This window comes from Mchenga conophoros, linkage group LG19 (genome assembly GCF_057382185.1).
Source record: "Mchenga conophoros isolate Kocher_MC1m ecotype Shallow Benthic linkage group LG19, M_conophoros_male_GT1.1, whole genome shotgun sequence".
NCBI classification, from domain to species: Eukaryota; Metazoa; Chordata; class Actinopteri; order Cichliformes; family Cichlidae; genus Mchenga; species Mchenga conophoros.
Genome location: NC_140544.1, coordinates 30,643,515 through 30,670,767, shown reverse-complemented (window position 1 = coordinate 30,670,767; position 27,253 = coordinate 30,643,515). Strand labels below are relative to the sequence as shown.

Here is a 27,253-nt window from a genome sequence, read left to right as displayed (position 1 = left end):
ATATATATATATATATATATATATATATATATGTATAAGAAGGTGTTCATAAATTAATTAACAATGTTCAGTAGATGAAATACCACTTGCTTGCATTTCTGTCCTGAAATCATCACTTTGTGCTTTCCGCAAACAAAAACAAAAAACATTGAAAAAGAAGCAGCAGATTTTTGCCAGAGGTTAATCCATATCAAAAAAAATGTCTCTTTAAATCTAAAAGATTTTCTTTATCTGTGACGGCCGGGTATCCCATTGCCGTTTGCAGCCGGCTCTTCCAGCTCGTCGTCCTCAAAGCCATGAAAAGTGGAAGTGTCGCTCTCTGAGGTGGTGCCGAAGAGCTCCTCAGCTCCAGTAAAAGTCCCGTCTTCCTTCTCTTCTCCACAGTCAGCTGGAACACCGGACAGGAGAGCAACAGAGTCAAGAAAGAAAATCATATGGCAATCATCACAGCATAATAAATCATGCAAAGATATATGTGAACATACTTGTGCACTGGCAGGCTGAGCAGGGAGACACAGATTTACCCGTTTTCTTGTTTGAGCCCTGGCATTTATTACAGTAACTGTTGGGAATGCTGGTCCCACCTGGACCCTTTGGACCTAAACAGGAATTTCCAGAAAGAAATCAAAGTTTTAATGACAGTTGATTTAACCCAGATTATGTTAGGTACCTATACAACTTATACAAACAGAATATAACTTAAGTGAAAACCAGATGACATTTGTCCTGAAGAAGCCAGTTTGCAGAAAAAAATGTTCTACAATTTTAATTGCATTAAATAAAATTACATTTAATTTAATTACATTTGTCTACACCTAAAAAAAGGATTAGGATTTTGCATTGGGATAAAAACAAACAAAACAACCCCCCCCAAAAGAAAACAACAACTTTAAAATATAACCAGAACAGGGTTGACAAGAAGCAAAATAATCGGGGTGAATATAACTTAAATATAACTTAAAGTGTTAAAAAAGAGGAACCTAAACAGGAGCCACAGGTGTCACATTTACTTACGTTTGTGTCTGTCAGTCTGTGGTGCAGTGGGGGGTTGGGAGGCAACTGTGCTCCTTTCCCCGGCTCTGTCCTCCTCTGCCAGGTGAGAATGGGTGTAGTGGTAACTTAGTCCTGTGCGGTTCCTGTAGCGCTTTGCACAGACTGCAAGAAACACAGGGGAGATGATCAGTCTCACTACTGTGGCTGCGTTTCATTATATAAATATAATTCTGGGAACACAGCATTTCTAAACGTGGAGTTGGGCAGGTGTTTTCCCCCCTGCATCATCTGGCCATTTGTTTTTAGGATTATGGCTGGTTCTCATAGAGACCTTCACAAAGCTTTTGAGTTAAAATTCCACAGAGCATCTGCTTAGATGGTAATAATGTCAAAGAAACATAGCTACAAAATATTTGTATGTACCCTTTTGTCTTTATAGGCAACAACAAAGTGCAGACTGATAGCATCATTGAGCATAGAAGAAAATGGAAGAAATTCTATCTAATGGAGCTAACTATTCTACTTCTGGCACCAGCACTTTAAGATCTGATTACAACAGTGAGTCAAATAAAACACCAAGCCACACATCATAATAACCGTGGCTCAGATTCAAAGCACCAAGGGCACCTTTCAGCTTGAGAAAAATAACATAATGTAAGGGCTAAATCTATAATGGCAACTCTTGCAACAATACCACTCAACAACCGATCAAAATAAATATCTACAGAACTACAGTCAGAACAACAAATCAACGTACCTGAGGTTGAAGATTTGGAGTTCTGCCTTTGTTTGTATCTGTCTGAAACAGAAAAGACAAAAACACAAGAAGAAAGAGAAAAGATGAGGGTGTGTTTTTCCACACAGAGTCAGCAAATGGAGTCAAATCCAATACCCCTTACTTGGATTTTCCACATGCAACTTGCATGTACAAGAATAGCTAAGACTGCAGTCGCAGTAGTTCACAAAGTTTTATCCTGTTAAGTCCATAATTTGTTTTGCAAAGACACATTTTTTGTAGTTTTGCCTCTGTGCACCATCACCGAGTGGATTTTAAATTAAACAATCAAGATGTCGTTGAAGTGCAAACATTCAGGTTTAAAATAAGCAGGTTTTACAACAATTGTGCATCAACTGTTTAGGAATTACAGCCATTTCAATACATGGTCTCATTGGTAATTGGATAATTGGCTGACAAGTACTTGTCTTGTTATTTTATGACTAATAAGAAAGCAGATATAATCAGGGATGCACATAAGTGGTCCGCATGTGCGCATTCGCTGTCAAAATAAAAGACGCGCACCAGATAAGAAGCTGCAACGCGCGTTTGCGTCCATATAAAAGGCACTGTTTTTGTCCGCTAGAGTGGGATTTTCACGGCACATTCCGCACCACATCTCTGTGCGTTCATTATTTGTTTGAAGCCAGCTCACCTCCTGCAACCACTTTTCCGAGAATACGTGCTTCTTTTGTGGTTCAGACTCCTGACATTTCTTTGGAGGTGGAGGAGCACCAAAGTAATTGCTTAAAGGAGCTTCTTCGACATCTTTAAGAGTTCTAAACAAATGTCTGTCCTCCTCCAGAAAATCTTATGGACGCAAACGCGCGTTGCAACTTCCTATCTGGTGCGCGTCTTTCATTTTGACAGCAAATGCGCACCTGCGGACCACTTATGTGCAGCCCTGGATATAATATTGGAAGCTCATTCAAAGTGTTAAATTTCTATTTTTTTTGTTCCACTGTGATTTTAAATGAGATGTTAATGCAAGTGAGTGAGGCAGTCATGAGGCTGAAATACCCCCCCCCCCAAAAAAAAAAAACATTCAGAGAGATGGGAAAAACTTTCCAAGTGGCCAAATCAACAATCTGGTGCATGATTCAAAAGAATGAATGCACTGTACTGGCAGCTCAGCAACACCAAAACCTCTGAAAGAACACAGAAAAGCACATGATGACAGAATTATTTCCATAGCTCAGAAAACCAGCTTCACATCTAGTCAGGAGGTAAACTAGACACATCGTTATCAAGATCTACGACCATGAAACGCTTTCATGAATCGTAAATAGCGCAGGCTGCACTACACTCAAGATTACAAAGGTCAGATTAGACTTTGTGAGAGAACATCAAAAAGAGTTTGCAAACAACTCATGATCTGAAGCAATCCACATCATCTATCAGTATGGATGGAAATCGAGAACCGGCTCCTAGCAGTCGAATTCCTCGGAATTGTTAGTCTGCCCGCCTATAGATCCCACTTATCAGTTCTTGCACTTCCGCTACAATCTGCTGATGTCAGTTGTCGGAGGAGGTAAATAGTTGAGCAGTTTAAAGAGTGGATATGGACATTACTTTTAATTTTATTGCACTAAAGGACAAGAGTGTAATGGTAAAGAGCAAAGTGCATCCAGGACAGAAGTAACTGTATTAAACTGTTAACACACCTTCGGTCTTAGCAAGCAGCTGTACAGACAGCATGCTAATGCTAAGCTATCCAAAAAACCAGAGTGGTGCTAAAGCCGAGTGAATGACGATCCCAGCCCAGGACTGGAGTCAAGTAATTCGTCATTTGGGAGCAGCGGTGAAGTCAGTCGCCGCTAAACTTCCTCAGGTAACAAAAGGATGAGCCGTCAAGCTGCAGCCTCCGTTTCTACCTGTTCATGGGACGTAAAATCACTGTGGCAATTGCTTTGAAGTCTCTTTGTGCTTCATTTTTGCTTTGTGCTGTTTGCTTTCTGTTCATACCTAAATACTAAGAAAGATCATATGTGTGGCCTCATTAGGACAGGGATTTGTTTTTGTGTGTTGGGCTGTAGCCTCAGGTTTATATTGTTTAATGATAATGAACAGACAGTGTGCTTCAGGTCATTTTACAGAGCAACATGAAAGTAATGTTATAAGTAGTATAGTGAATTATTTTCTCCTTAATTAAGTAATGTACTGCATTACTTTTAATAAAAGTGTTCTGTGTAATATGTGAAATAAATTATTCACAACAAAGAGAGGAAATGCATCCAACACGCACAAACAGTTGATCACACGACATGCAATTAATTGGCACGAATGTAATGTCTTTGATATGATGGCAGTAACTCTGAAAGCACAGCTAGTGAGAGCCCAATGAGAATCAATGGGAGAATTGACAAGGATTCGAATCAATAAGTAATATCGATAAAGGAATCGGAATTGCTAAATTCTTATCAATTCCCATCCCTTTCTGTCAGCTGTAGTGGAGATAATGTTATAGTAGGGCATGTAGAGGTGCTGGTAGTATTGGGTCACTGGTGTTAATTGATGATGTGACTGCTGATACACAGACAGGACGAATTGTAAAGTCCACTGTGGTGGTGTACAATAGCAAACCTACAAAATTGTTAAAGTTTAACAAGTCTAGCTATATTGTTGGTAACTGACTTTGAGGGTTGCTGTTGACCATGACAGAATTTTGAAGAGGAAATCTTGATCTGTAGGTGCTCTTAACAGCCTCACAACCAAGGAAAGCCTTTTTCTTATCCTTTCTCACACACAGCAAGACAATCTCTGCATCAGACGTGTTCTCGCTACTGAAAATACCTAGCTTGGTTTAGGTCAGAGCTCGGATAGAGGGTGTAGGAGGCAGGACACATGATGCCCACTCACAGAATTCATCAAACAATTACCTGCTCCTTTTTTCACGTAAGCTCATGAGCAAAGTGTGAAAGCGGCTTAAACATTATTCTTCCAATTAGGTCTAAAATACAAACTGACTCTGTAAAAAGCCTGTCCAATTTATTTTATCAGTGAGGAGTGTAAACAGTAGTACTCTAGGAAACTGTTAGTCTCGACTGTACAAGGTTACAACGTTAGATAACAAAATGAGAAGAAGAAGAAAAAAAAGAATTCAGCAGATTATCTACAAATCATCTGTATGACGGTTAAATGATTTAAGAATTTGTCTCGACTTACTATCACAGACATATGGCTTATCATCATCTAGATCTGTCCTCCTGCGACCTGAACCCCGACCCTGAAGAAAGGCAAAAAAAATAAATAAATTCAATGAGACTGTCTGCTATGGAATCTGTGTTTTTAACATACAGACGTAACACATAAAAGATCAGCCTGAGTTAACTGTGATTTGACTTTTTTGATTTTTCTAAACTGCATCTCCAGTATGTGTCCATCATCGTTTCTCCAGCCACTTACTCTTCCTTTTCCCCGATGTCTCCGCTTGGGAGTGTCCACCTCGTAGTCGTCATCGTCATTGAAAGCATCTTCTGCTGCATCTGCCTCCAGAACCCTCTGGGACAGAGAGAGATAGAGTAATGGATGATCAGTACTGATTAGAGCTTAGCTAGCTAGAGGAAAGGGGGGGAAATAAATAAAAACACTGTGATGAGGCAACATTTTGATTTTGATCACATCAGTTGCAAAGCCTGTGAGGATTTGGGTCAACAATGCCCTCAGCCCTAACCTTGACATCTTAATACATCTCCATTTTCATTTCGATCCCAACAACAAAGCTATACAGCTTTTCAAAATCTTAGTTTAGAACAAACATTTGAAGCATTAACAAAACACTTTAAGCACATTTCCCCCCCCCCCCCAAAGATTCAATGTCTTTATACGTGCAGTTGTTGTGACTACTGAAAGTTATGGCTCTCCTCATTTATTTGGAAAGGGCTTTGGTCTTGTTCACGCAAAATAGTATTACCAGAGCGGCTGCAGAGTGGCAAGATTTCCTTCTGAAAGGACTTGGCCATTATGCTCCAAGCACCCTCTTTCCATAAATATGAATGTTTCCACAAGAGTATTTTAGTGGAATGTGTGATGCTAGGAGATATACCTGCTTTTGACTTGCAACAAGAAACAATAAAGATACTGACTTTTTTTCACAGGCAGAGCTACTGCATTGAAAACTCAAGTTCTATACCTTCCCTTTTCCTAAAATGCCTCTCAGCGAGACAACAGTCATCTAACAAGCACCGCAGGTCAGCTGAAAAAACTTGGCAGGTTGCCTTGGCAACCAGTTGGGGCACTAAACATCACTGTGAGTGCCAAGGCCTTCGATCGTTTAACTGATACCACACAAGATTAACATTTTAAAATGTTTACCGGATGCTATGAACCGCACTGATCCACACGCAGTTTGACTGGACCCACCTGGATCTCCAGCAGGCTCTCCTCGTCGTTCTTGGAGGCGTTCCTCTTGTCTAGGCCCTCTCCACGAAGCAGAGCTTCCAGTGTAGTGCTCTGAGTCGGCAACGTGTCCTTTGACATGAGACCGCCGTCTGCATGAAGACAAATAACAGGCAACATGTGATGAGTCATCACAACACCGGCTTAGTGTTTGTCAACTGTGCGCTTTAAGTGAAAACGTCAGAGTGCTAATACACAGCATGTGCAGTGTATCACCATCAAGCACTATAATTTCGATAGGAACCAGCAGTGTCACAAACTGTGACCTGCATGAGCAGCTTTTATCAGCATAATTCCATTATCTTCCTTCTCTTCCACTCTTACTAGAACTCATGAAAGCATGTGGCAATTTGGTGTAGCATTTGTTTTTTCTAATGCTTATCATCTCTTTGTCCTGCAGCAGAATGTGTCATCACAGCCATTTTTCCACAACAATATACTGCTGGAAAACAACAAAAAACAAAACATACATGTACTGGCTCTGAGGAAGACTGCACAGTCACTGAGCTCTCGGTACTGTTGCCCTATGCGGACATTATGCTGACACAGGAATGTACTTATGTGGCTTATCACTTTAACTTGAACACATGCAGATATCTCCTCCTACACTGACGATCTAAACAAACAGTGTAGGAGGCGAGCAGGTTGAGCAGACAAAGCAGAACAAACAAAAGCTTTGACAGCTAGTCGGATCCACACATCTTATTTGCACAATCTCCTCTACAGAGAGCTTCATGATCATCCAGTTGCTTTGTGGGTCTTTGAAGAGGACATACTTCAAAGCCCCAGCTTTTGCAGAATATTGAGCACGTAGGACCTGAAACAGCAGGACTGCATAGGTGAGAGGCAGGCACAAAGAGATAGGTACGAGAGGGAGAAAGCTCTATGCTTCTTAAAAATTGGCCCTTCCACCATGTGGCAGCAGCCCCTCACCATTGTGTCTGCACACGTTGACTTTCAACTCTCCGCGACGAGACAACCCCCCCCTCACCCCCCTCCCTCCCTCTCTCAACCCATGGGAGCTGGGGGGGGCTAAAAATAGAGCCGGCAGCAGCCTGCAGCAGGGAGCTGATTCTGCATGCAACCCCAGTCCCTCTAGCACACCATCAGACAGTGAGACAGACTCTGGTTGCTGCCCTGAGCTGGCCACCTCTGGCCAGCTGTACAATGTGCTCCATATAAGAGACGCCAGGTTAAATCGGGGTACGTTTCCCCTCTGATGGGCACTCACACACAGCGCATACCAATCCACTTTTTATTGGAGAAGGGAAGGGACAGCAGGGTGGTGGTGTGGTCTCGGCAAGCACAAGCTCAGTGGAAAACAATAGGCTACAATGGGATGTGTTTAGGAAACAAAGGCTTTGTTCACATGCTGTCACTACATCTTGGTTTCTCTTTCCAGTCTCTCTCGCTCTCTCTCGCTTCCTCAACATCCCAACAATTTTTCCTTCTAACATGCAAAACACATAAACACAGCACCACAATCTTGGAGGTTTCTGTCAAAACATTATGCCATTTTCTTTTTGCAGAAACTACTTGAAAGAGAAAGATGTAACCTTGCATTTCTGTGTTTATTCTTTAGGATAGTGTAACCTCCCAGTGGGTATGAAAGCTTTGGGCACAGAATGGACCTGTTACTCGGTGTTGAGAAAGACTGGCCACCAAACACAGACACACTGCGTGGCAGGCTACAGGGAGAGAAAGATGAAAGAGTTGCCAGAGAGAAAGAGACAAACCCAATCAGCAAGGGAGGTGGCAAGTAGAAAATAAGATGGAGTGAGAATATAGAGAGGGTAAATGTGTTGAGTGAGCTGTTTCAAGTGGCAGTCAGAGAAGACCAAACTTCATTCCATAACATTTATTAAATACTGTCTGCAGTGGCCAAACTCTGTCTCGCTGCTCCCAGCAGCGGTAAATCTAATTACATGTTCTACTTCTCACAAAACAAGTTTACCAGCCGTGGTGAACACAGCCACATTTCATCCTCTGAAAAATGACTGGCAGCCTGCTCTGCTCATTGCGCTGAGACTGACTGATATGCTTTTAGTGAGATTATTCCAGATCATCACCAGTAATCACATGAGCTGAAGGAGGTGGGTGGAGATCGAGGGGGAGCCGGCTGAGTGGGAGGAGAAGCTGAGTGGAGCAGAGAGCGGTGGGCAGGTGACATGCCGAGAAGAGGCTGCAGGGTCTTACCGAGCTGGAGGCCGTAAATGCCCAGGCGGGGATCTGTGGAGTTGTGCAGCCGTCTTTTCTTTCGCCAGCAGCGGGCGGGGTACGTGTACATCTGTCCGGCTGCAACACCTGTAGAATGGACGCCATGAATGAAAATTCAAGTCTCATGGCAATTTGTTTGTTTCGACATAAAGTCCTTCAAACGTTTTGTTTTTCTCTATGCCTGCACCAATTTTTCTGTCTGACACTGACAGGACAGTCTCCAAACCACCAAACCATAACAAACTAAACCAAATCATGATCATTTACTAATCCTAGCCAAGAAATTTTGTTCCCTAAACTTCACTAAAAAGCACTTAATAATGTATTTTATGTCTTTTAGCTGAAGGTTACTTGCCACTCCCAACCACTAATACCCCTTTTCCATTAGTATATACTCTGATTGGCTCGACTCGTTTTCCACCGAATATGCGTAGGGCTCATTACAGTAACGTGACCGAACGTCCCATGACATCATTTGTTTGGGACACAAATGCCACAACAAAGGAGGAAGTCGAGGCGATGGCATAACTGCTGCTCGGTCTGTGGCTTTTTGTCAAACTTTTTTTGTGTAGCCATTTCTCTCACTGCTGGGCTTCAAGATCGCCGTTTTGATTTTCATGAAGGAGACGCTCTCATGACTCATCGAGTGACGTCGCTGACTATCTAATCGGTGGAATTCAGTCTGTTGATGTCTCCTTTTCGGATCATCTCGGATCCCTTGGAACCCCGGTCAAGTAGGTACTTGAAAAGTACCTGGTACCAGGTAATAATGGAAACACTAAAAACCGTGTCGAACTGATCCAAGTCTTCTTTCTTTTTGCATGCATAGTGTGGGTGTTTTCACTCACCGGGGCTGCGATGGTGACGTTCCATCCAGATGTAGCAGTTGTTCTGGGCCACCCCGGTTTGAGAGTCCAGGAATGGCAGGCGGACGCTGCGTTCAGCGCACAGGCGGGCATTGTAGCTGCGGCACTGCTCAATGGCCTCTTTATAAAACTGGTCGCCCAACCTGTCAAAAATAAGCAAAGATCAATGACAAGGGTAGATATGGTTGGTTAACTTTAACTAATTGTAAATGACATCACCTGCTGGTTAATGAACTCCTGTTTTTAACCTACGAGCATTAAAACACACCTTCACTACATGGGACTCCTAAGGGGTGGATGTGACGAACATTACTTGCTCAAACAATACCAAGCGATCAATCAAAATGTATGCTTGCCTTAAAGCACATTCTGCTTTATCATTCATTTTGACTCTAGGGGGACAACAGACAATGTGCAAACAGACACACCGTGTTGTAGAGATGCACCGACTGATCAGTCAGGGACCAGGATCGGTCCAATCCTAGCATGCTGACCCCTGACTAGGGATGGGTATCGAAAACCGGTTCTTGTTGAGAACCGGTCCCCACTGTTTCAATTCCTTGGAAGTGTTTGCCATTTTTGCAAACGATTCCCTTATCGATTCCAGTCGCCCCGAATGACGTCACCACGTTGCGGAGCGTCATTTACCTGGCAGGAAACAAGGCGCCTAAGCGGCTCAAACGCTCAAAAGTTTGATTATACTTTATGAGAACCGATGACAACAGGGCAACTTGCAAAGTAGATATTTCATTTAAGGGAGGAAACACTACGAATATGCAAAAGCATTTGCTCACAAAACACGCGATGACACGTGTTTTTAATTCCGCTCCGGACTCGTGACTCTCAACCCAGCAGCAGCGGTAACGTTTGCACGTCCTCTCCCGTTAATGCGGCAGGTAAATAATCAACTAACAGTGCATATTATGTTAGCGCAATCTGCCTTATTACAAGACCTGCCATTACTGTACATGTAGGTGACCATGATGAGACTGACAGAGTCTGGCTGGCGCTCGCTGGCAGTTCTCGCTGCAGTCTACCGGTAGCGTCTCCTTTCAGGCCAGGATAGACGAATGTCACCGAGCAGTGTCTAAGTTTGTGGTCAAAGCCTTGCACCCATTTGCCACAGCAGATGCCCCGATTTTTGGTAAGTGAATGTGTTTAATTGTAGGCAGGGACATTACTGGATATTCTTGTGTAATTGCCACAGAACAATTTATGTTATACTTTGTTATTGCTACAGAAGAATATTTATTTTATTATTTTACATTTACAATTTTTTTTCCTGGGGACCCTGTGACGCCCCATTGAAGAGCCGTAGGCTGGATCTCTTAAGATCTCACTGTTGGGTTTGTAAGGCCATGTTACTCCTAAATTTCTATCTTGTTCAAAGAGAAGATATAAAACAAAGTTCTAAGCTAATCGACCTTAGTGTTCTCCTTTTTTAAAAAGAATCGATAAAGAATCGAATCGTTAAACAGAATCGAAAATGGAATCGGAATCGTTAAAATCTTATCAATACCCATCCCTACCCCTGACCCATCTCACTTATGTCCAATTAGAAGCCGGACTGTTTCGTGCACAACAACATGAGCAAAAAGCAATTCACGTGCAAACTCACAGCCGTGTGCTAAGATGTCATCAGAGTAAACTCACTTCACTGTGAGTGAAGACACAAAATTCACACCTGGTGAAATCTATTGCATTTGCTTTTGTTTGGTAAGATAGAACATGGTAGGTAAAGGTGCATCTCATTTTCAGCACTTTTTTGTCAGGGGTTTAAATGAGAGGAGATCCAGGAAGTTGCTGCAGTTTGGGGAAAACTGTAACGTGTACTAATGTCTTTTAATCTAAAAAAAGTTACGCGAAAGGTTCATAGAAAGAAAATTGGGATCAACAAAAATTGGTACTGACAGGACACGCTATCAATTAGGGCTGGGCAATATGGCCTAAAATTCATATCGCGATATAATTTGAAGCACGTGCGGTAACGATATATATCGTGATATATTCTGTTCTTCTGTATAACGTGTTTTCCACACTTAAAATCCTTTAATTTTCTCAAAAATCGAGAGTGTGCCTTATGTATGAATTCTGGTTGTGCTTACTGACCTCGAACCGATTTCTGCGTGCAGAAATCTGTTAAAAAATGTTTTAGTACAACTTTGGTAAGCCGCACTGCTTGATGGATTGTCAGAGCATTACAGCTGCCGTAGTGAGAAGCTTCGCGGAGTAATCTGGGTCCAAAACTCCGTCCCTTCAGGTCCCAAAATCAAACGAACACTGAGAGTTAAAAACTGTCAAAATTTGACAGGCTCCCCCACAAACCTTCGCCTCTCTCACCACAAGCTAAGGCACTTAATTCTATCTGTGAAGACTTGAGATTTGTAGATGTATGGAGAATAAAACACCCTTTAGATAAAGAATACACTTTTTTCTCCGCACCACACAAATGCCATACTAGGATTGATTTTTTCTTTTTACCGGGGTTGTTATTGCACTTAGTCTTATGGTGTGAGATTGGTAGTATTATAATCTCAGACCATGCTAATGTAATGCTCGATCTCTCTCTCAAAAATATGGCAAACAGAGCAAAATACTGGAGGTTAAATACAATTATTTTAAAGGATCATACATTTATATCTTACTTTAACACTGAGTTTAGATACTTCCTGTCCATTAATCTGCAGTCAACAAATGACTCCGCCTTACTGTGGGAAACTATTAAAGCGTACACTAGAGGGATTCTTATTTCTTACTCAACCAGTAAGCGGCAGCAAAAAGTGAGGAAGCAGAATCAGTTAATGGTAGAACTTAAAACAAAAGAAAGGACTTATGCTGACTCCCCAACCCCAGCTTTACTACAAGAGATATCTGCAGTCAGATCAACTTTAGATAGCCTTTTTACGCAAGATGAAGAGCTTAACCTTACGTTTACTAGACAAAGATTTTATGAACATGGAAACAAACCTGGAAAATACTTGGCATGCCTTATCAAGAAAAGATCTCAAACACAATTTATTACAGTTATTTGTGATGCTCAGAATGAGCGCGTATATGATAGTAAAACTATAAATAGCATTTTTAAAGAATTTTATTGTAGACTATATACATCTGAACAATCAGTTAATGCACTGGAATTAATGGAGGATTTCTTTTCCAGGCTTAGTCTGCCTACTATAACAAATAAACAACAGACTACCCTTAATGCTCCCATTTCTAGAGAGGAAGTACTAAATGCTATAAAAACTTTAAAGAACGGCAAAGCCCCAGGACCTGATGGTTTTTGTAGTGAATTCTATAAAGAATTTAGTGAGCTGTTAATAGACCCGTTACTTAATATGTTTAATTACTCATTCTTGCATAATAGATTACCTCAGACTCTAAGGGAAGCTAATATCTCTCTTATTTTGAAGAAGGGGAAGTGCGCAGAGTCTTGCTCCTCTTATAGACCGATAGCTCTTCTAAATGTGGACCGGAAGATACTTTCTAAAATATTAGCTACTCGACTCGAAATTCTTTTGCCTGTAATTATTAAAGAAGATCAAACAGGCTTTATAAAAGGCCGTAATTCTCGTAATAATGTCAGACGCCTTCTCAATCTAATTCAGGCTGCTCAGCAAAGGAACATAGGCGGTTTGGTGCTCTCTCTGGATGCTGAAAAGGCTTTCGACCGGATAGAATGGACCTACTTATTTTATACTTTAAATAAATTCAGTCTTGGTGATAATTTCATTAAGTGGGTAAAAATTTTGTATGATAATCCCCAGGCGTCCATCTTGTCTAATGGATTGAAATCAGATAGTTTCCCATTGTATAGAGGAACGAGGCAAGGCTGCCCACTGTCACCTCTTTTGTTTGCCATGGCTATCGAACCATTAGCTGAGGCTATAAGGACGGCATCTGATGTACGGGGTTTGCAAATCGATTATGAGCATAAGATCAGTTTATATGCAGACGATGTTTTAATATTTATTTCTGATCCAGAGACATCAGTACCGGCTTTACTTAACATTATTGATACATTTAGTCAATTTTCTGGCTATAAAGTAAATTTGACTAAGTCAGAGGCTATGCCAATTGGGAGCTTTAATTCAGTGCCAACTAGACCGTTTTCTTTCCCCTTCAAATGGTCCCCCACAGGTTTTGTATACTTAGGGATATTTATAACTCCAGAATTTAAAGAAATGTATAAAGCAAATTTTTCCCCTCTGTTCGAGAAGGTAAAGCAAGATTTGGAGAGATGGAATTCCCTACCTGTTTCTTGGCTAGGACGTATAGCTTTGATTAAGATGAATATTTTACCTCGATTGTTATATCCTGTCCAAATGATTCCGGTTATATTTTCAAATAGAGTGATGAAGGATCTGAATAGTTGGCTAAGCTCTTTTATATGGAGCAAACGTAGACCAAAACTTAAGATGGCTACACTGCAGCTCCCAGGTTCAGTAGGAGGTCTAGATTTACCAAATATTAGAACATATCAATTGAGTACTCACATGAGTTATATTCATGACTGGGTCACAAATAATTCACACTCTATCTGGTTGGGGATTGAAACCTCTCTTTCAAAGTATCCATTAAGGGACCTATTGTTTTTCAAGAACTTTAAAGATATTAGATTGAGCTGTGATAATCCAGTCACACTTAATACACTTAAGGCCTGGCGGTCAGTATGTCGAATTGAGGGAAGGTTGAAGCTAACATCTATGTTTACTCCTATTGTGAATAATCTTGACTTTCAACCGGGGATGTTTGATATAGGATTTAAGGAATGGAAGAACAAAGGAATTCAGAGACTGAGGGACTTATTCTCCGATAATGTAGTTATGCCATTTGACCAAATGGTTGAGAAATATTCTCTCCCCAAGCATGACTTTTTCCGTTACTTACAGATAAGGCATTATATTTTGCATAGTACTAACTTTAGTGAGAGTCATGAAGTCTCTCCTGTTGAAAAATTATTATTTTTAACAGACAAAGAGGTACCTGTGAAGATATTTTATAAGGCTTTATATTCTGTACTCTCAGGGACGTCACAGAGGCTTAAAGGCAAATGGGAAAAGGAATTAGGTATAGTAATTGATGATGAGGAGTGGGAAGATGTCTGGAGTTACGCCAAATCAATATCAGTTTGTAATCGTACCAAAGCAATACAGTTAAAAATTATACATAGAATGCACATATCTATGTTTCGCAGACATCAATATAATCCTACCCTTTCACCCATGTGCCTTAAATGTAAGACAGTAATTGGTAACCTAACTCACAGCTTCTGGTCATGTTTGAAATTGCAAGAATATTGGTCTAATGTGCTATTTGAAATGGAGAAGATTTTCGGTTGTGAATTGGAGATGGACCCTCTGTCTCTCATACTGGGCCTCCCCAGCCGGCGATTAATATCCAAGAATAATAGGAGATTGTACTGTGTTCTCACCTATGCGGCAAGGAAGAATATACTACTCCAATGGATTTATGAAAAAGTACCAACTATTAAAGGTTGGAAAAGAGTAGTGTTGGATTTAGTGCCACTGGAATATCTTACATGTATATTGCATTCAAAAACAGATAAATTCTTTAAGGTGTGGGAACCATACTTGAACTATGTGGAACCTGATGTTTCTAATATTATGTTACAAGGATTCTCTTGAGTGTTTAAACTGTAATGGAACTGAGCTGTTTTTTTTTTTTTTTTTTTTTTTTTTGTGTGTTTAGTTATCAGTTTGTTTGTTTTATGTTTGTTTGTCTGCTTGTTTATTTTTTTGGTTTTGAATTGTACACTGTATTATGTTATGTAATTATGTACTATTTGTGAAAATAAAAGGGAAAAAGGGGAAAAAAAAAAAAAAACTGTCAAAATTATTTCATCTTTAATAAAATCATCAGCGTTGCTGCTTTACCAGGTGCAACAATTAAGTTTAACATCCAGGCATCCATGAAAACAGAAGTTATTAAATTTAACGGAGTTAGAAGTTAGCAGGAAGTTAGCTCGCTAGTTTCCACCTAAACATTTCATACCATGTTCTAACTGAGAGATTTTTGAAGCTAATTAAAACGTACAGCTCTGCTACAACTTCCAACATAAATGAAGATAGAAAACTAAACAGCAGTGACGTTTGCAGGGTTACTGAAGTTGGACTACCTGGTATATAATGTTGTGCTACGTGATTAATGGTTGTAGCCGCTGCGATGCTTTCAACCAGGGGTGCCCAATCCCAGTCCTCGAGATCTACTATCCTGCAGCTTTTAGATGCATCCCTACTCCAACACAGCTGAATCAAATGGTGTGATTACCTCTTTAGTAGGGCTGAACGATATATCGCATTTGCGATAATATCGCGACATGATCAAGTGCAATTTTCTAACCGCAAAGGCTGCGATTATACTCTGGACATGTCCAAATTCATGGGCTGCATCCTCCTGAGGCCGCATTTGTAGACCGATTACGTCACAGCGACGTGCCGAAGGCTGTCCAAATTACTACCATATCCCAGAATTCATAGCGCGGCCCAGCCAAACTCCAGTTTCCAGCAATGGCGGCCGCTACTAAGTTTTAAAATTACTCATACTAATCTTTCTGGGTCACAAAATAAACTTTTAACATATTTTCAGGCGAGAAAGTAGTTGTGTAAACATCAAATATCTGCTCGGTTTATCAAGATATCCCATATTTGCAAAAGTGCTTCGACGTTTTCAGAGGCGTCTGCTACCCACCAGCTCGACAGCTAGCCGGGAGCTCGAGGGTTACTGATGCGGCCGAGAGCGGCACAACTCCCGGCACATCATTTTCAGATCACCGCGGAGTTTCGCTGCTCGGGTTAAACGTAATATATAAGTCACTTAGACAACCTAAAAATGTTATTGTTGGGCTTTTTTCAGTGTTTTGTTTGTTCGTGAGTAAATCGGTTTGGCTGAGATTAAAGTTATTAGATTAGATAAAATAAAACTTTATTAATCCCCCGGGTGGGTTCCTCCTTGGTTTTCACACAGCTGACTAAACGTCAAACAGAAAACTTATTAAACAGAAGTATGAGACAGTCGAGAATTTACACCAGTGTCTGGTTATATTTTAGATAGCAAGAAGCAGACGGCCGAGTTTATTAAACTCCACCGAGACAGCGGTGACGCTAATCAGAACTAGACCGTCCAATTTCACGCCTTTAAACTTTAAAGGCGTGTTTGTGTGTGTGTGTTTATACAATTGCTATTATGTTTGCACTTTATGTGTAATGTTACTGACTGCAGAGATCAGTAAGATGTGTGTATTTTTTATTTATTAGTTTTATTTATTTAATATTATTTTTTAATTGAATGACTGTCTAGTAGTTCACAGATGTCGAAAAACTGAGTGTGGTAAAGCCACTGATTTTTTTTATGTATATTTCTGCAATCTGCACATTGCACTGACTTTCATTTTAATGTTTACACCAGGGTTCCTTGTCAGCACTTTATGCTCAGATGTTTGTAAGCTAAAAATAAACTATTGTGTATGTTCAAATATACTGTTGTGATTGAAGAAGTTAAATAAAAATGTCAGTCATCAATTCATGCATCACCTAAAGTGCGCATGCGCCAACCAGCGTGCAGCCTGTTACAGTCGCTCCTGCTTTTCTCTTAGTTTAGCTCTTTTTTCTTACGTATTCTTTTTTTTTTCTGACTTGTATTTTCCTCCGTTTTCTATCTCTTACTCAATCATGTGGATTGAGAGAGTTTTTGTTCTTCTGGTGGCCGTGGAACTGTTACTTTTATCATGGAACGGGACCGCGGCACATCTCCTACACGCACGGACTGTTTACTCCAGAGATCAGCTGATCGCCCTGATGCCGGCCGGCTCGCTGGCCAGGCCCGCAGAAGTGCCCGCAGAAGTACCAGCTGAAATTTGGAGGAAAACACATCGGGGATGCAGAGGTCAAGGACAGAAGAGAAGAAAAAAGGTGACGGTGAGACAGCGGAGGCTCGAAGCGAGGAGGAGGTTTAAACCGTGTCTGCCGTCTATCGTGATGGGAAATGTGCGATCGTTGGCAAGTAAAATCGACGAGCTCTCAGCACTGGTACGGAGTCAGAGGGAATACCGAGAGTGTAGCCTGATGTGTTTCACCGAATCATGGCTGCACCAGGTCATTCCCGATGAGAATGCTTCCGTGGAAGGCTTCCACACTGTTCGGGCGGACAGGAACAGCATCGCTAGCGGTAAGCGTAAAGGAGGTGGGCTTGCTGTTTTAGTTAACAACCGGTGGTGTAACCCTGCCAACATAACAATCAAAGAAAGGATTTGTTGCCCGGACACTGAACTGTGTGCTGTTGGACTCAGGCCGTATTATTTACCCAGGGAATTCTCTCACGTCATCTTGGTGGCTGTTTATGTTCCCCCCTCTGCTAACCCCACAGCTGCATGTGACACTATCCACTCTGCCATAGCTCGGCTACAGACTCAGCACCCGAGTGCCTTTATTGTGATCTCGGGTGACTTCAACCATGTATCACTGGACAATACACTACCAACATTCAAACAATATGTGGACTGTCCCACCAGGGGAGAGAAAACTTTAGACTTACTGTATGCTAACGTCAAGGATGCATACAGCTCCTCCTCCCTCCCCCCACTTGGTAGGTCAGATCATAACCTGATTCACCTCACCCCCCGCTATGTGCCAATTGTGAGGAGGGAACCTGTGACCACCAGGACTGTCAGGAGGTGGTCAGAGGAGGCAATAGCGGAACTACAGGGCTGTTTCGAGGTGACCGACTGGGAAACACTGTGAGCCTCACGCCGAGGACATCAATGGGCTTACTGAGTGTATCACAGACTACATAACTTTCTGCACCGACTCCATTGTTCCAGCTCAGACTGTTCATTGTTACCCAAATAACAAGCCGTGGGTGACTAAGGACATCAAAGCCCTCCTCAACAACAAGAAGAGGGCTTTCAGAGGGGGCAACAAAGAGGAGGTGAGGAAGGTCCAGGTGTTACTAAAGGACAAGATCAGAGAGGCTAAGGACAATTACAGGAGGAAGCTGGAGTGGAAACTCCAGCAGAACAGCATGAGAGAGGTGTGGAGGGGCATGAAGACCATCACTGGATTCAGGCCAACCAACAGCAGGGGAGCTGAGGGAGGTGAGAATAGAGCCGACGAGTTGAATCTGTTTTTCAATAGATTCGACACCACAGTGTCTGCTCCCACCCCCACAACCTCACCTGCAGTCAGCCTGGAATCCAGAGCCACACCACTGTGCCAGCCTCTCTCTTCACATGTTGCCTCCTGTGAGATTCCTGACACCCCTCCCCCACCCATCACCTTCACTCAATACCAGGTTGAGATGCAAATGAGGAGACTTCACTCAGGCAAGTCTGCTGGACCAGACGGAGTGAGTCCCCTCGTCCTCAAGGCCTGTGCCCCCCAGCTGTGTGGAGTCTTTCATAAACTGTTTATGCTGAGTCTGAGTCTGCAGAGGGTCCCGGTGATGTGGAAGACATCATGCCTCGTCCCTGTACCAAAGACGCCTCGTCCCAGTGGCCCCCAGGATTACAGGCCCGTGGCACTGACCTCCCACATCATGAAGACCCTGGAAAGGCTCATCCTGGACCAGCTGCGACCCATAGTAAGACCACATCTGGATCCCCTTCAGTTCGCTTATCAGCCTCGTCTCGGAACAGAGGACGCCATCATCTACCTGCTCAATCGTGTCTACACCCATCTGGACCAGCCGGCGAGCACTGTGAGGGTCATGTTTTTTGACTTTTCCAGTGCTTTCAACACCATCAGGCCGACCCTCCTGGGTGATAAGTTAGCAGCGATGCAGGTGGATGCTTCTCTGGTGTCCTGGATTGTTGATTACCTGACAGGAAGACCACAATATGTACGTCTCCCACAGTGTGTGTCTGACAAGGTGATTAGCAACACAGGGGCACCACAGGGGACTGTCCTCTCCCCCTTCCTCTTCACCCTCTACACCACAGACTTCAGCCACTGCACAGAGACCTGCCATCTTCAGAAGTTTTCTGATGACTCTGCGGTGGTTGGATGCATCAGCAGGGATGATGAGACAGAGTACCGGGCTGTGGTCGACTCCTTTGTCACGTGGTGTGAGCAGAATCATCTGCAGCTCAACGTGGCAAAGACCAAGGAACTGATCGTGGACTTCAGGAAGACCAGGAAACACTTGACCCCTGTTTCAATCCAGGGGGTCAGTGTTGACATTGTGGAGGACTATAAATACCTTGGAGTACACATTGACAATAAACTGGACTGGGCTAAAAACACCACAGCACTTTACAGGAAGGGCCAGAGTCGTCTCTATTTTTTGAGGCGACTGAGGTCCTTCAACATCTGCCAGAAAATGCTGAGGATTTTCTATGAGTCTGTGGTGGCCAGTGCGATCCTCTATGCTGTTGCATGCTGGGGGAGCAGGCTGAGGGTCGCAGATGCCAACAGACTTAATAAACTGATCCGTAAGGCCAGCAATGTTGTGGGGATGGAGCTGGACTCCCTCAAGGTGGTGTCGGAGAGGCGGATGCTGTCCAAGATAAAGACAATGTTGGATAACACCTCCCACCCACTCCATGACATGCTGGTCAGTCACAGGAGCTCGTTCAGTGAGAGACTGAGATTACCGAAAAGCACCACTGAACGACACAGGAAATCATTCCTGCCTGTGGCCATCTCCCTGTACAACGCATCCACTTAACACACTGTTTGCTGCTACAACTACACATGTTTCTTTTCCAAATATTTATTTATAAGTGACTTATGTATGTATGTATGTATATATATGTATATATTGTACTATTCTTAGTTAGCGTATTGTCTGTCTTGTCTTAATGTTGGTTTAAAATGGAGCACTGTAACAAAAAATAATTTCCCCCAGGGATCAATAAAGTATTCTGATTCTGATTCTGACCTCATGTCATCATAACAGAGGTCTGTCTTCCAGGAAAGAACAGTTTAAAATTAATGTAATATAGTATTGGCCATACTATATGATGTATTGCTTGTCTTTGTTTAATAATACAGAAGACAAAGACCTTAAAAAATAATCGCATATCGCATCGCAATCGCAATATTGGGGCAAAAAATCGCAATTAGATTATTTTCCATAATCGTTCAGCCCTACTCTTTAGCATGCCATCAAGTTTGGCAAAGGCCTGATAACAAGCCATTCAGTTGATTCAGGTGTGTCAGAAGAAGGATGCGTCTAAAAGCTGCAGGACGGTAGCTCTCGAGGACTGGGATTGGGCACCCCTGCTTTCGACCAAAACAGGCACAGCTTGATGACATCATCAACATGCGCTATCGCGGTAGAGCGGTATAGTCAAAATCTCTATATCGTTGGCCAAATTTATATCGTTTCTATCGTATATATCGCCCATCCCTACTATTAATGTTACATTTTTTTTTAGAAATTTAAATCAGCCAATAAAAACATGTTGTATTCAACAAAAACTAGGGATTGAGACCATAGCCCCAGCAGTAAAGTGTTTCCTGTACATGAATATGGTAGAGCAAATGTGTCCTTTTGCATATGAATTTCCACACAGAAAAAAAACTCAACTGCACATCGCTGGATGTGGGTGACCTGTGTGTTGGTTGAATGCTGAATGAATGACAAGTGGACCCAGACAGGGAAGGGAGTGACAGTGGAGTTCACCGGGGAAAGGCAGTCTAAAAAACTCCATCACAGAGCCAAAAATACAATATGAAAAGTACATACTGTGGCTGCAGTGGACACTTCATTGCTTTTAACAGTCTAGGTTTCACTTCAGTTCTTTGTATGTTAACTTCTCCACAGCTGGCCGATGGACCAACAAAAGTACATCAAGAGTAGCCCACAGACCGGTTGCACCACATACTTTGCACACTGCCTCTATGGACAACAGAACACTCTCTGCAGGTAGACGGGCACTCTACGACTGCCCACAGACTGCCTTTGTGCTACCACTGCTGAAGTATAATTTCAACATCAAAGTATTTCTTCCAGAATACTTTTTTACAATCGGTGGAGTCGCTCTCTGCTGGCCACAACCCACAAGACCCACAAGCTACATCCATCTTTTATATACAGTCTATGTAGAGTAGTGGAAGAACAAAAAAGGAGCACAGAAAAGTCAAGAAAACAGTCTATATTAAAAATACTCAAAAGTTAAAAAAGCTTAACAACTCTTACAGAACAGATCGGTTTATTAGCAATTCATATTACAGCTAGCACCAGTGGGACTGAATTTAATAATGATATATCCGGTAAACATGCAATATTTGCCTTTGCACTATAGTGGAGTAGAAACAGACTGTAGAAAATGGGGATGCTCTTTTAAAGTGCAACTACTAATCAGACTTGAGTAAATCTACTCTTGTAGTTCTCACCACTGTTGACACAGCTGGGACACTGATGTGGAAGCTTCTTTGAAGAACCGGTCAAGAAGTGCTGTGCTGCTAACAATAAGGGCGACTATACATACGCAGCATCTGACATCCAAGATGTTCATCATGTACAAATGCTACGATAAAGGCCTGTTGCTTTGCTGGCTGCAGATCACTTAGCTGAAGCAGCTATAAGCTGATAGAAAGCCAGATCAAAACAAAACAAGGGAAGAAACACGTTGCTTCTTTAAAAAAAAAAAGACCGCAAAGATAAAGTGCATCTTTCACACTATCTGTTTCCTGTATATTCAAGTCCCCAAGAACCCAGCAATGCTGTTAGCATCAAACCCTGTTCAATTTAGGGATCAAACTGACAGCTGAGCTTCTCACTGCTGTCTCCACCTTGCCAACAGGGGGAATTTGTGGAAAGAGAAAAAAACAATGCATCCCATTTACAACAGTTCGACCACTCTGCTGCTCCCACTCCTGAGGTTAAACATATTATTACCTCTGTGGGCTCTTTGTTTGATCTGATTCAAGACAGGCTGTGAGCTACACTGACGCTGACTGTGTTAGATTATCACGCAAACACTGAATCTGGGGTCTGATATAAAGTCACTCCTCCGACCAGCAAGCAGCCAAGACTCTCGCACTTTAGTTCCACTTTTCTTAGTGCTGCTGAGATTTTGGCACTCCCCGAGGGTTTCAATGTTAATATTCAGAGTGAAATGGGGGAGGAAATTTCACATTCAAGCCCTCAATCGCTGCCACACGCCTGGTATGGTAATTAGCCTACTTAATTAATCTCAGCAGAGTGCCTAGCACAAGGGCAGGTTCTAATTTGACTATATCAAAGACGAAGGTAACTGCTTCAACTCTGAAATCATGACACGGTACTTTGGATGCGTTTTCTACAGTTTGCTATTATATCACAGGGCCAAGAGGGCCCAATAATAGCTACTGGTTCTTCTGGTATAAACATCCCCACATCCAAATAATGAAGTTCCTCCATGTGTTCTCAATTACAGCATTAGAAGGACGGCCATTTTGAAGTGAAACTAATGAGCTGCGGGTTGTGAGTCGAGGCTGGAATTTTAAAGCGGAGGTAGAGGTGCTGGAAGGCTGATTTGTCAGTGCTGCTCGGATCCCACACTCCTCCTTTACCTCCGTCTTTGCCACCACCCTTGAGACAACGTCCAGCTATGCATTTGAGACAAAACCAGATTGTGTGTGTGTGTGAAGTTTCCAGGAAGGACAGGCTTCGTGTCAGTGTGATTGAGAAGAGTAAACAGTCGCAGGTACAGAGCTTGCGCAGGGAGGGGTGGAAAAGTGTGAGGGAGATGAAAAGGGAGAGGGAAGGAAAAGCTAACAAGCAGATCATGACTAATAAACACAGGACTTTATTCTAATGAATAATTGCATTACTACTGCTCCCTGCCTAATAAAGACGTAGCTGATTGATTTGCGTTGCATACAAAGCCAAAAACAACATAAATTTCTCACATGTAGCAGGGCTTTCTCTGGCTTTAAGGTGCAGGAATTTTTACAAGCGTATTCACACAGGGATAGACTCAAAACAGATTTGCCACAAAGCATGACCACACAGGATCAGCGGTTTGACATGCTTGCTAGTAGCTTCATCGAGGATTTAAGAGAAATGTTTAGCTCATGAAAAAAAATAATAGCATGCGGCTTGCTAATAAAACGCATAAATTAGATTTGTCAAATGTGTACCATGTGCGGAGTGTCTCGTTTCCAACAGTAAATCCCTGTCAACCTAACCTGTGTGCTTCAGTGGCATTCCTTGATATCAACACACAGCTGCGATGGGGCATAGTGTGACATATCAGTTTACTAAAAGCAGATCGGCTGCGAGTGCTCCCCGAAGTCAGCTACGGGCGCACGCTAGTGCCAAGAAACCCCTGCGATTACTCGAGTTGAATGAAGGCGGGAGAGGATGCCGGTTGGTCTCAAGTGAATCCTGGAGTGCAAGGGGGTTTGAGGAGGGAGGATGGTGGAGCATCTGAACATGTAAGTGGGTGAAAGACTTCTGGTGGTTGCTAGCTGTGTGCGCAACAGCACGAGCTGCATCAGAGCCCTGCCTCCCCCAGCAGCAGGTGTTCCAGCTTAGGTGAGAGAACTTTCTGACACCTGTAATGAGTGACAAGACCCACATGTCCAGCGACTCAGGAGGGGGGTGGGGGGGCGCGCACACATTCAGACACCACCTCCAACTCAGTATTCACAACCTTCCGCCTTGTTCTGAGAGACTAGTCTGTTGACTTGGCTGAAAGATAACTTCAACTTTATATTTTTGGACATTATTTTCATAATCGAGTTAAGATCAGAGAATGAAGCAACAGTTTGAAGAAGAACTGATCACACATGCGCAGTTAGATGATTGGATAAAGCTTTCAAGTATGCAGCTGAATAATACAATTATGTTCTGACCAACTACAGACAACTAAAATGTATCTCTGGAGCCTTAGAGAGGTGTGCAATCCACTGGTTTAGACAATCTGGCTACATTTTTAGCTTGTCTGTTTTCTATTACAAGACACAGAAGAAAAATACACAAAAATGAGCTCAAATTTGCACTAAACCAGATTTAGCTGTTAGAATTAGCCATAAACACTTGAGACTTGTGTGCATGCCACAGCCTCAGAGGTATGTACAACACATCCCCGATGTCTTCCAGCTGAGCAGAGAAGGTGAGTGTGCGCATGAGGGTGAAGAACAAAAGCAAATCTTGTGGCCAGTGGGGCCTCCACTATCAGCGTGTTCCTGTCAACGGTTCACCGTGTCACATGGCTGCGTCCGTAATGTAAGCGTGTGTCAACTCACGTTTTGCATATCTAACGACAAACTGAGAGAGCAGGAGAGCTACGAGTGAGCTGCAGTCATGACAAAAAGCTAGTGCTTTACAATAGCCCGGCTTGTAAGGAGAATATGTAAGAGCAAAAACAAAACAACAACAAAAATCTGATATAAAACAACTTCTGTCTCGTGTGCTCTATTTAGAAGGTATCTCAAACTTGCAGGTGCACTGCTGCTCCACAGGAAGCAAGAGCTACCACATAACAAGGGTAGGGGGAGGGCCTACAGAGTGACTGCATCCTGATAGCAACCTCTGATTACACCAATCAGAACAACACAGTCTGGCTGAGGGCAGGGGTAAAAAAAACCAGACCATACACCTCCACACTGCAGTACCAATAAACAGCAAGCCTGACTCACTCAAAGTCTACTCAACAGCAAATGACAAGAAAGCTGACAACACGAATCCGGCGGGTGGAACGTCAGGAGAGCTGCGGATGGAAGATGTGTCCAGGCGGCAGATAAACTCCAGCTGTGGCTCAAATTTTAATGAGCAGCTTTATGCGCTCCCCTTATTAATTAAATATTCCAGCCTCCATTTTAATCAGCAGATTCTGGAGATTACTGTCGTCCAACAGAGCTCAGAGAAGGCGACAGACCTCAACCAGGCGTGCGCGGGCCTGCATGCTCCTGCTCCATCAGCCTCATCCTCACAAAGTCAAACTAGCAGTTCCATTTCCCTGAAGTGAATCATCTTAATACAAAAAAAGGTCAAACTGGTCTACGGGAGCGACATCCAATTAGTGTCAAGTGTGACTAATTATAATCTGACAAACGTGTGAAATGAAGTCAGAAACCCGAGACAGAGGCTAATTATAGCAGATTGAAACACTTCATTAAGCACAGCTTATAGCAAGGAGACATTCCACATCAGAATGCTAAAACGTCAGTGAGATGAAGCAGCGGCTTGACAGCAGACAGATACCGAGGCTTGCTGGGACACAAGAGAAATGGCCCAACACCGGTAGTCATGAAATGCACCTCTGCGTGCTCTCGTGAAAAGGCGTGAGGTACGAGAACAGCAGCAGTTTAGATGGGGAGGGAATTATTTATTGAACATTTGCAATGAACATCGAGTGTGTTCGCTGAGCTGCTCAGGTGCCAGCAGGAGGAGGCTGTGATTGCACCGGGCAATTCCCCGGTGAGTAAAACTGTTGAGCAGTTTGAGCGAAAATTGAGAGCATGCGCAGTCGACTGAGGAGTACATAACGATTCAACATGCCCCCCCAATTTCTTTTTTTTTGTGTGCAGGGAGGTTATCTTACTAGGAGGCCACTTTACTGGATCATCACAAATACATATACATATATACTCTGGATGCTTAAAATTAACTTCTCCCTAGATGGTGCAAAAAACACCATCCTTTCCAGCATCCTTTCCTAGGTGTAATAATGCCTCAATAACAATGGCAGCATGGGGTGCATGGATGTGCAAGGTGCTGTGAGGTCCACTCCTTGTGCTCACAGTCCACTGAGGTGGCAGGGTACCTCTGTGAAGGAGCAGATGGTTCTCCTGCTTGTGCCCAACACTTCCTCTCTGTCGGAGCATCTCTCTGACAGATGGGCCCAGGATCCTGGACCAAGCTAATCTCCAGCACTCCTCCACTTAAAGGCACAGTGGAGACAGCCTGCACTATACCTCCACAGTCCCGTGATTATAACACATCAATACAGGCGGACTGCTTGGTGACAGCCGCGCAACTTAACATGCATTTAAAGATTTAACAGACCACAATGTGCAGTACAAAAATGACAAGGAGCGAGAGGCCAAGTGTGTCTAACTTGCAGTGATACGTCTACCAGTAGGAACTGGTAAAACAATACAGAAGAACAAAGGAGAAAATGGGAGGGAAAGGTGGAGTATTTCTTTGAAGTTGAGGGACAAAAAACGGCCGTGCATGCACTATTTGAGCGCAGGGTGACAGCCTATTTTCAGCGGCGGAGTCAACTGCTGTCACTTTTGTCGATTTCGCCAGCAAGCATGCAAATACAAAATGCCTCCTCCCTTGCTTTACCGGGTCCTGACCACGTCTGCGCTCGGAGGAGCCAAAGTTGACATGTCGACAATTCACACCAACTATAAAGGACTTTCGGAATGTCCGATGATATTCCGCCGCTATGCCCCACCGAGCGAAGGAAGAAATTCGGCTTTTTAATTATTCGTAACGGCGCAAAGGCACGTTGTGGACAGTTTTTTTTTCCAAATAAATTTACAGCCCAGAAAAAGACGACACTCTCCCGTGTTGTATGCAAAGCCGTGTAGAGGAAAAGCCCCGCTAGTACAGCGAAAATGTCAAGCAGCCGAACGCACGTTGTTTAAAACCAAATGTTGAAATGTAGCGGAATTAAAAAAATAAAAAAGAAACTATACGAGGTTACTTTGCCATGCAAGAAGTACACAAAATGAATTTGGACAGCTTAATAGCTCATATGCACACGGCTGGAAATGGCATGCGCTAGCGCTCAGTTTAAATGTACGACTTGGCAACAAAGTAGATATTCACAATTTCCTCAATGTCTAAATTACTTACGCTTTTAGTGGATTCTGAATGACAGCCGCCATTTTGCTACAATGTAACGCAATATCGGCGTCTTGCAGTTCTGAGGGAAACCTACGGAAATTGACCAATCGGAGCTCAGGGTGAATTCGTGGACCAATACATCTGCAGCATGAGCGGATAGGGCGTGGCTTAATGGGGTAAACTGTCAAAATTATTTTAAAGGGTTTTCCCTTGCATTTATATTGTACACAACTGAATAACAGCACTTTTAAAG

General features: G+C 42.8%; 1 protein-coding gene across 1 annotated transcript; it reads right to left on the bottom strand.

Moving 5' to 3' along the window:
- Nucleotides 1-44: 44 nt before the first annotated feature.
- Nucleotides 45-27,068, bottom strand: LOC146552629 (zinc finger protein DPF3-like). The gene is made up of 10 exons (XM_085256950.1): nucleotides 27,010-27,068; nucleotides 9,232-9,392; nucleotides 8,363-8,470; nucleotides 6,131-6,258; nucleotides 5,174-5,269; nucleotides 4,934-4,994; nucleotides 1,751-1,792; nucleotides 1,015-1,155; nucleotides 486-599; nucleotides 45-388 (listed from the first exon to the last, which is right to left on the bottom strand). Exons 1-10 carry the CDS (start codon nucleotides 27,039-27,041, stop codon nucleotides 228-230), a joined length of 1,044 nt encoding a protein of 347 aa, XP_085113076.1. The 5' UTR covers nucleotides 27,042-27,068; the 3' UTR covers nucleotides 45-227.
- Nucleotides 27,069-27,253: the final 185 nt, after the last annotated feature.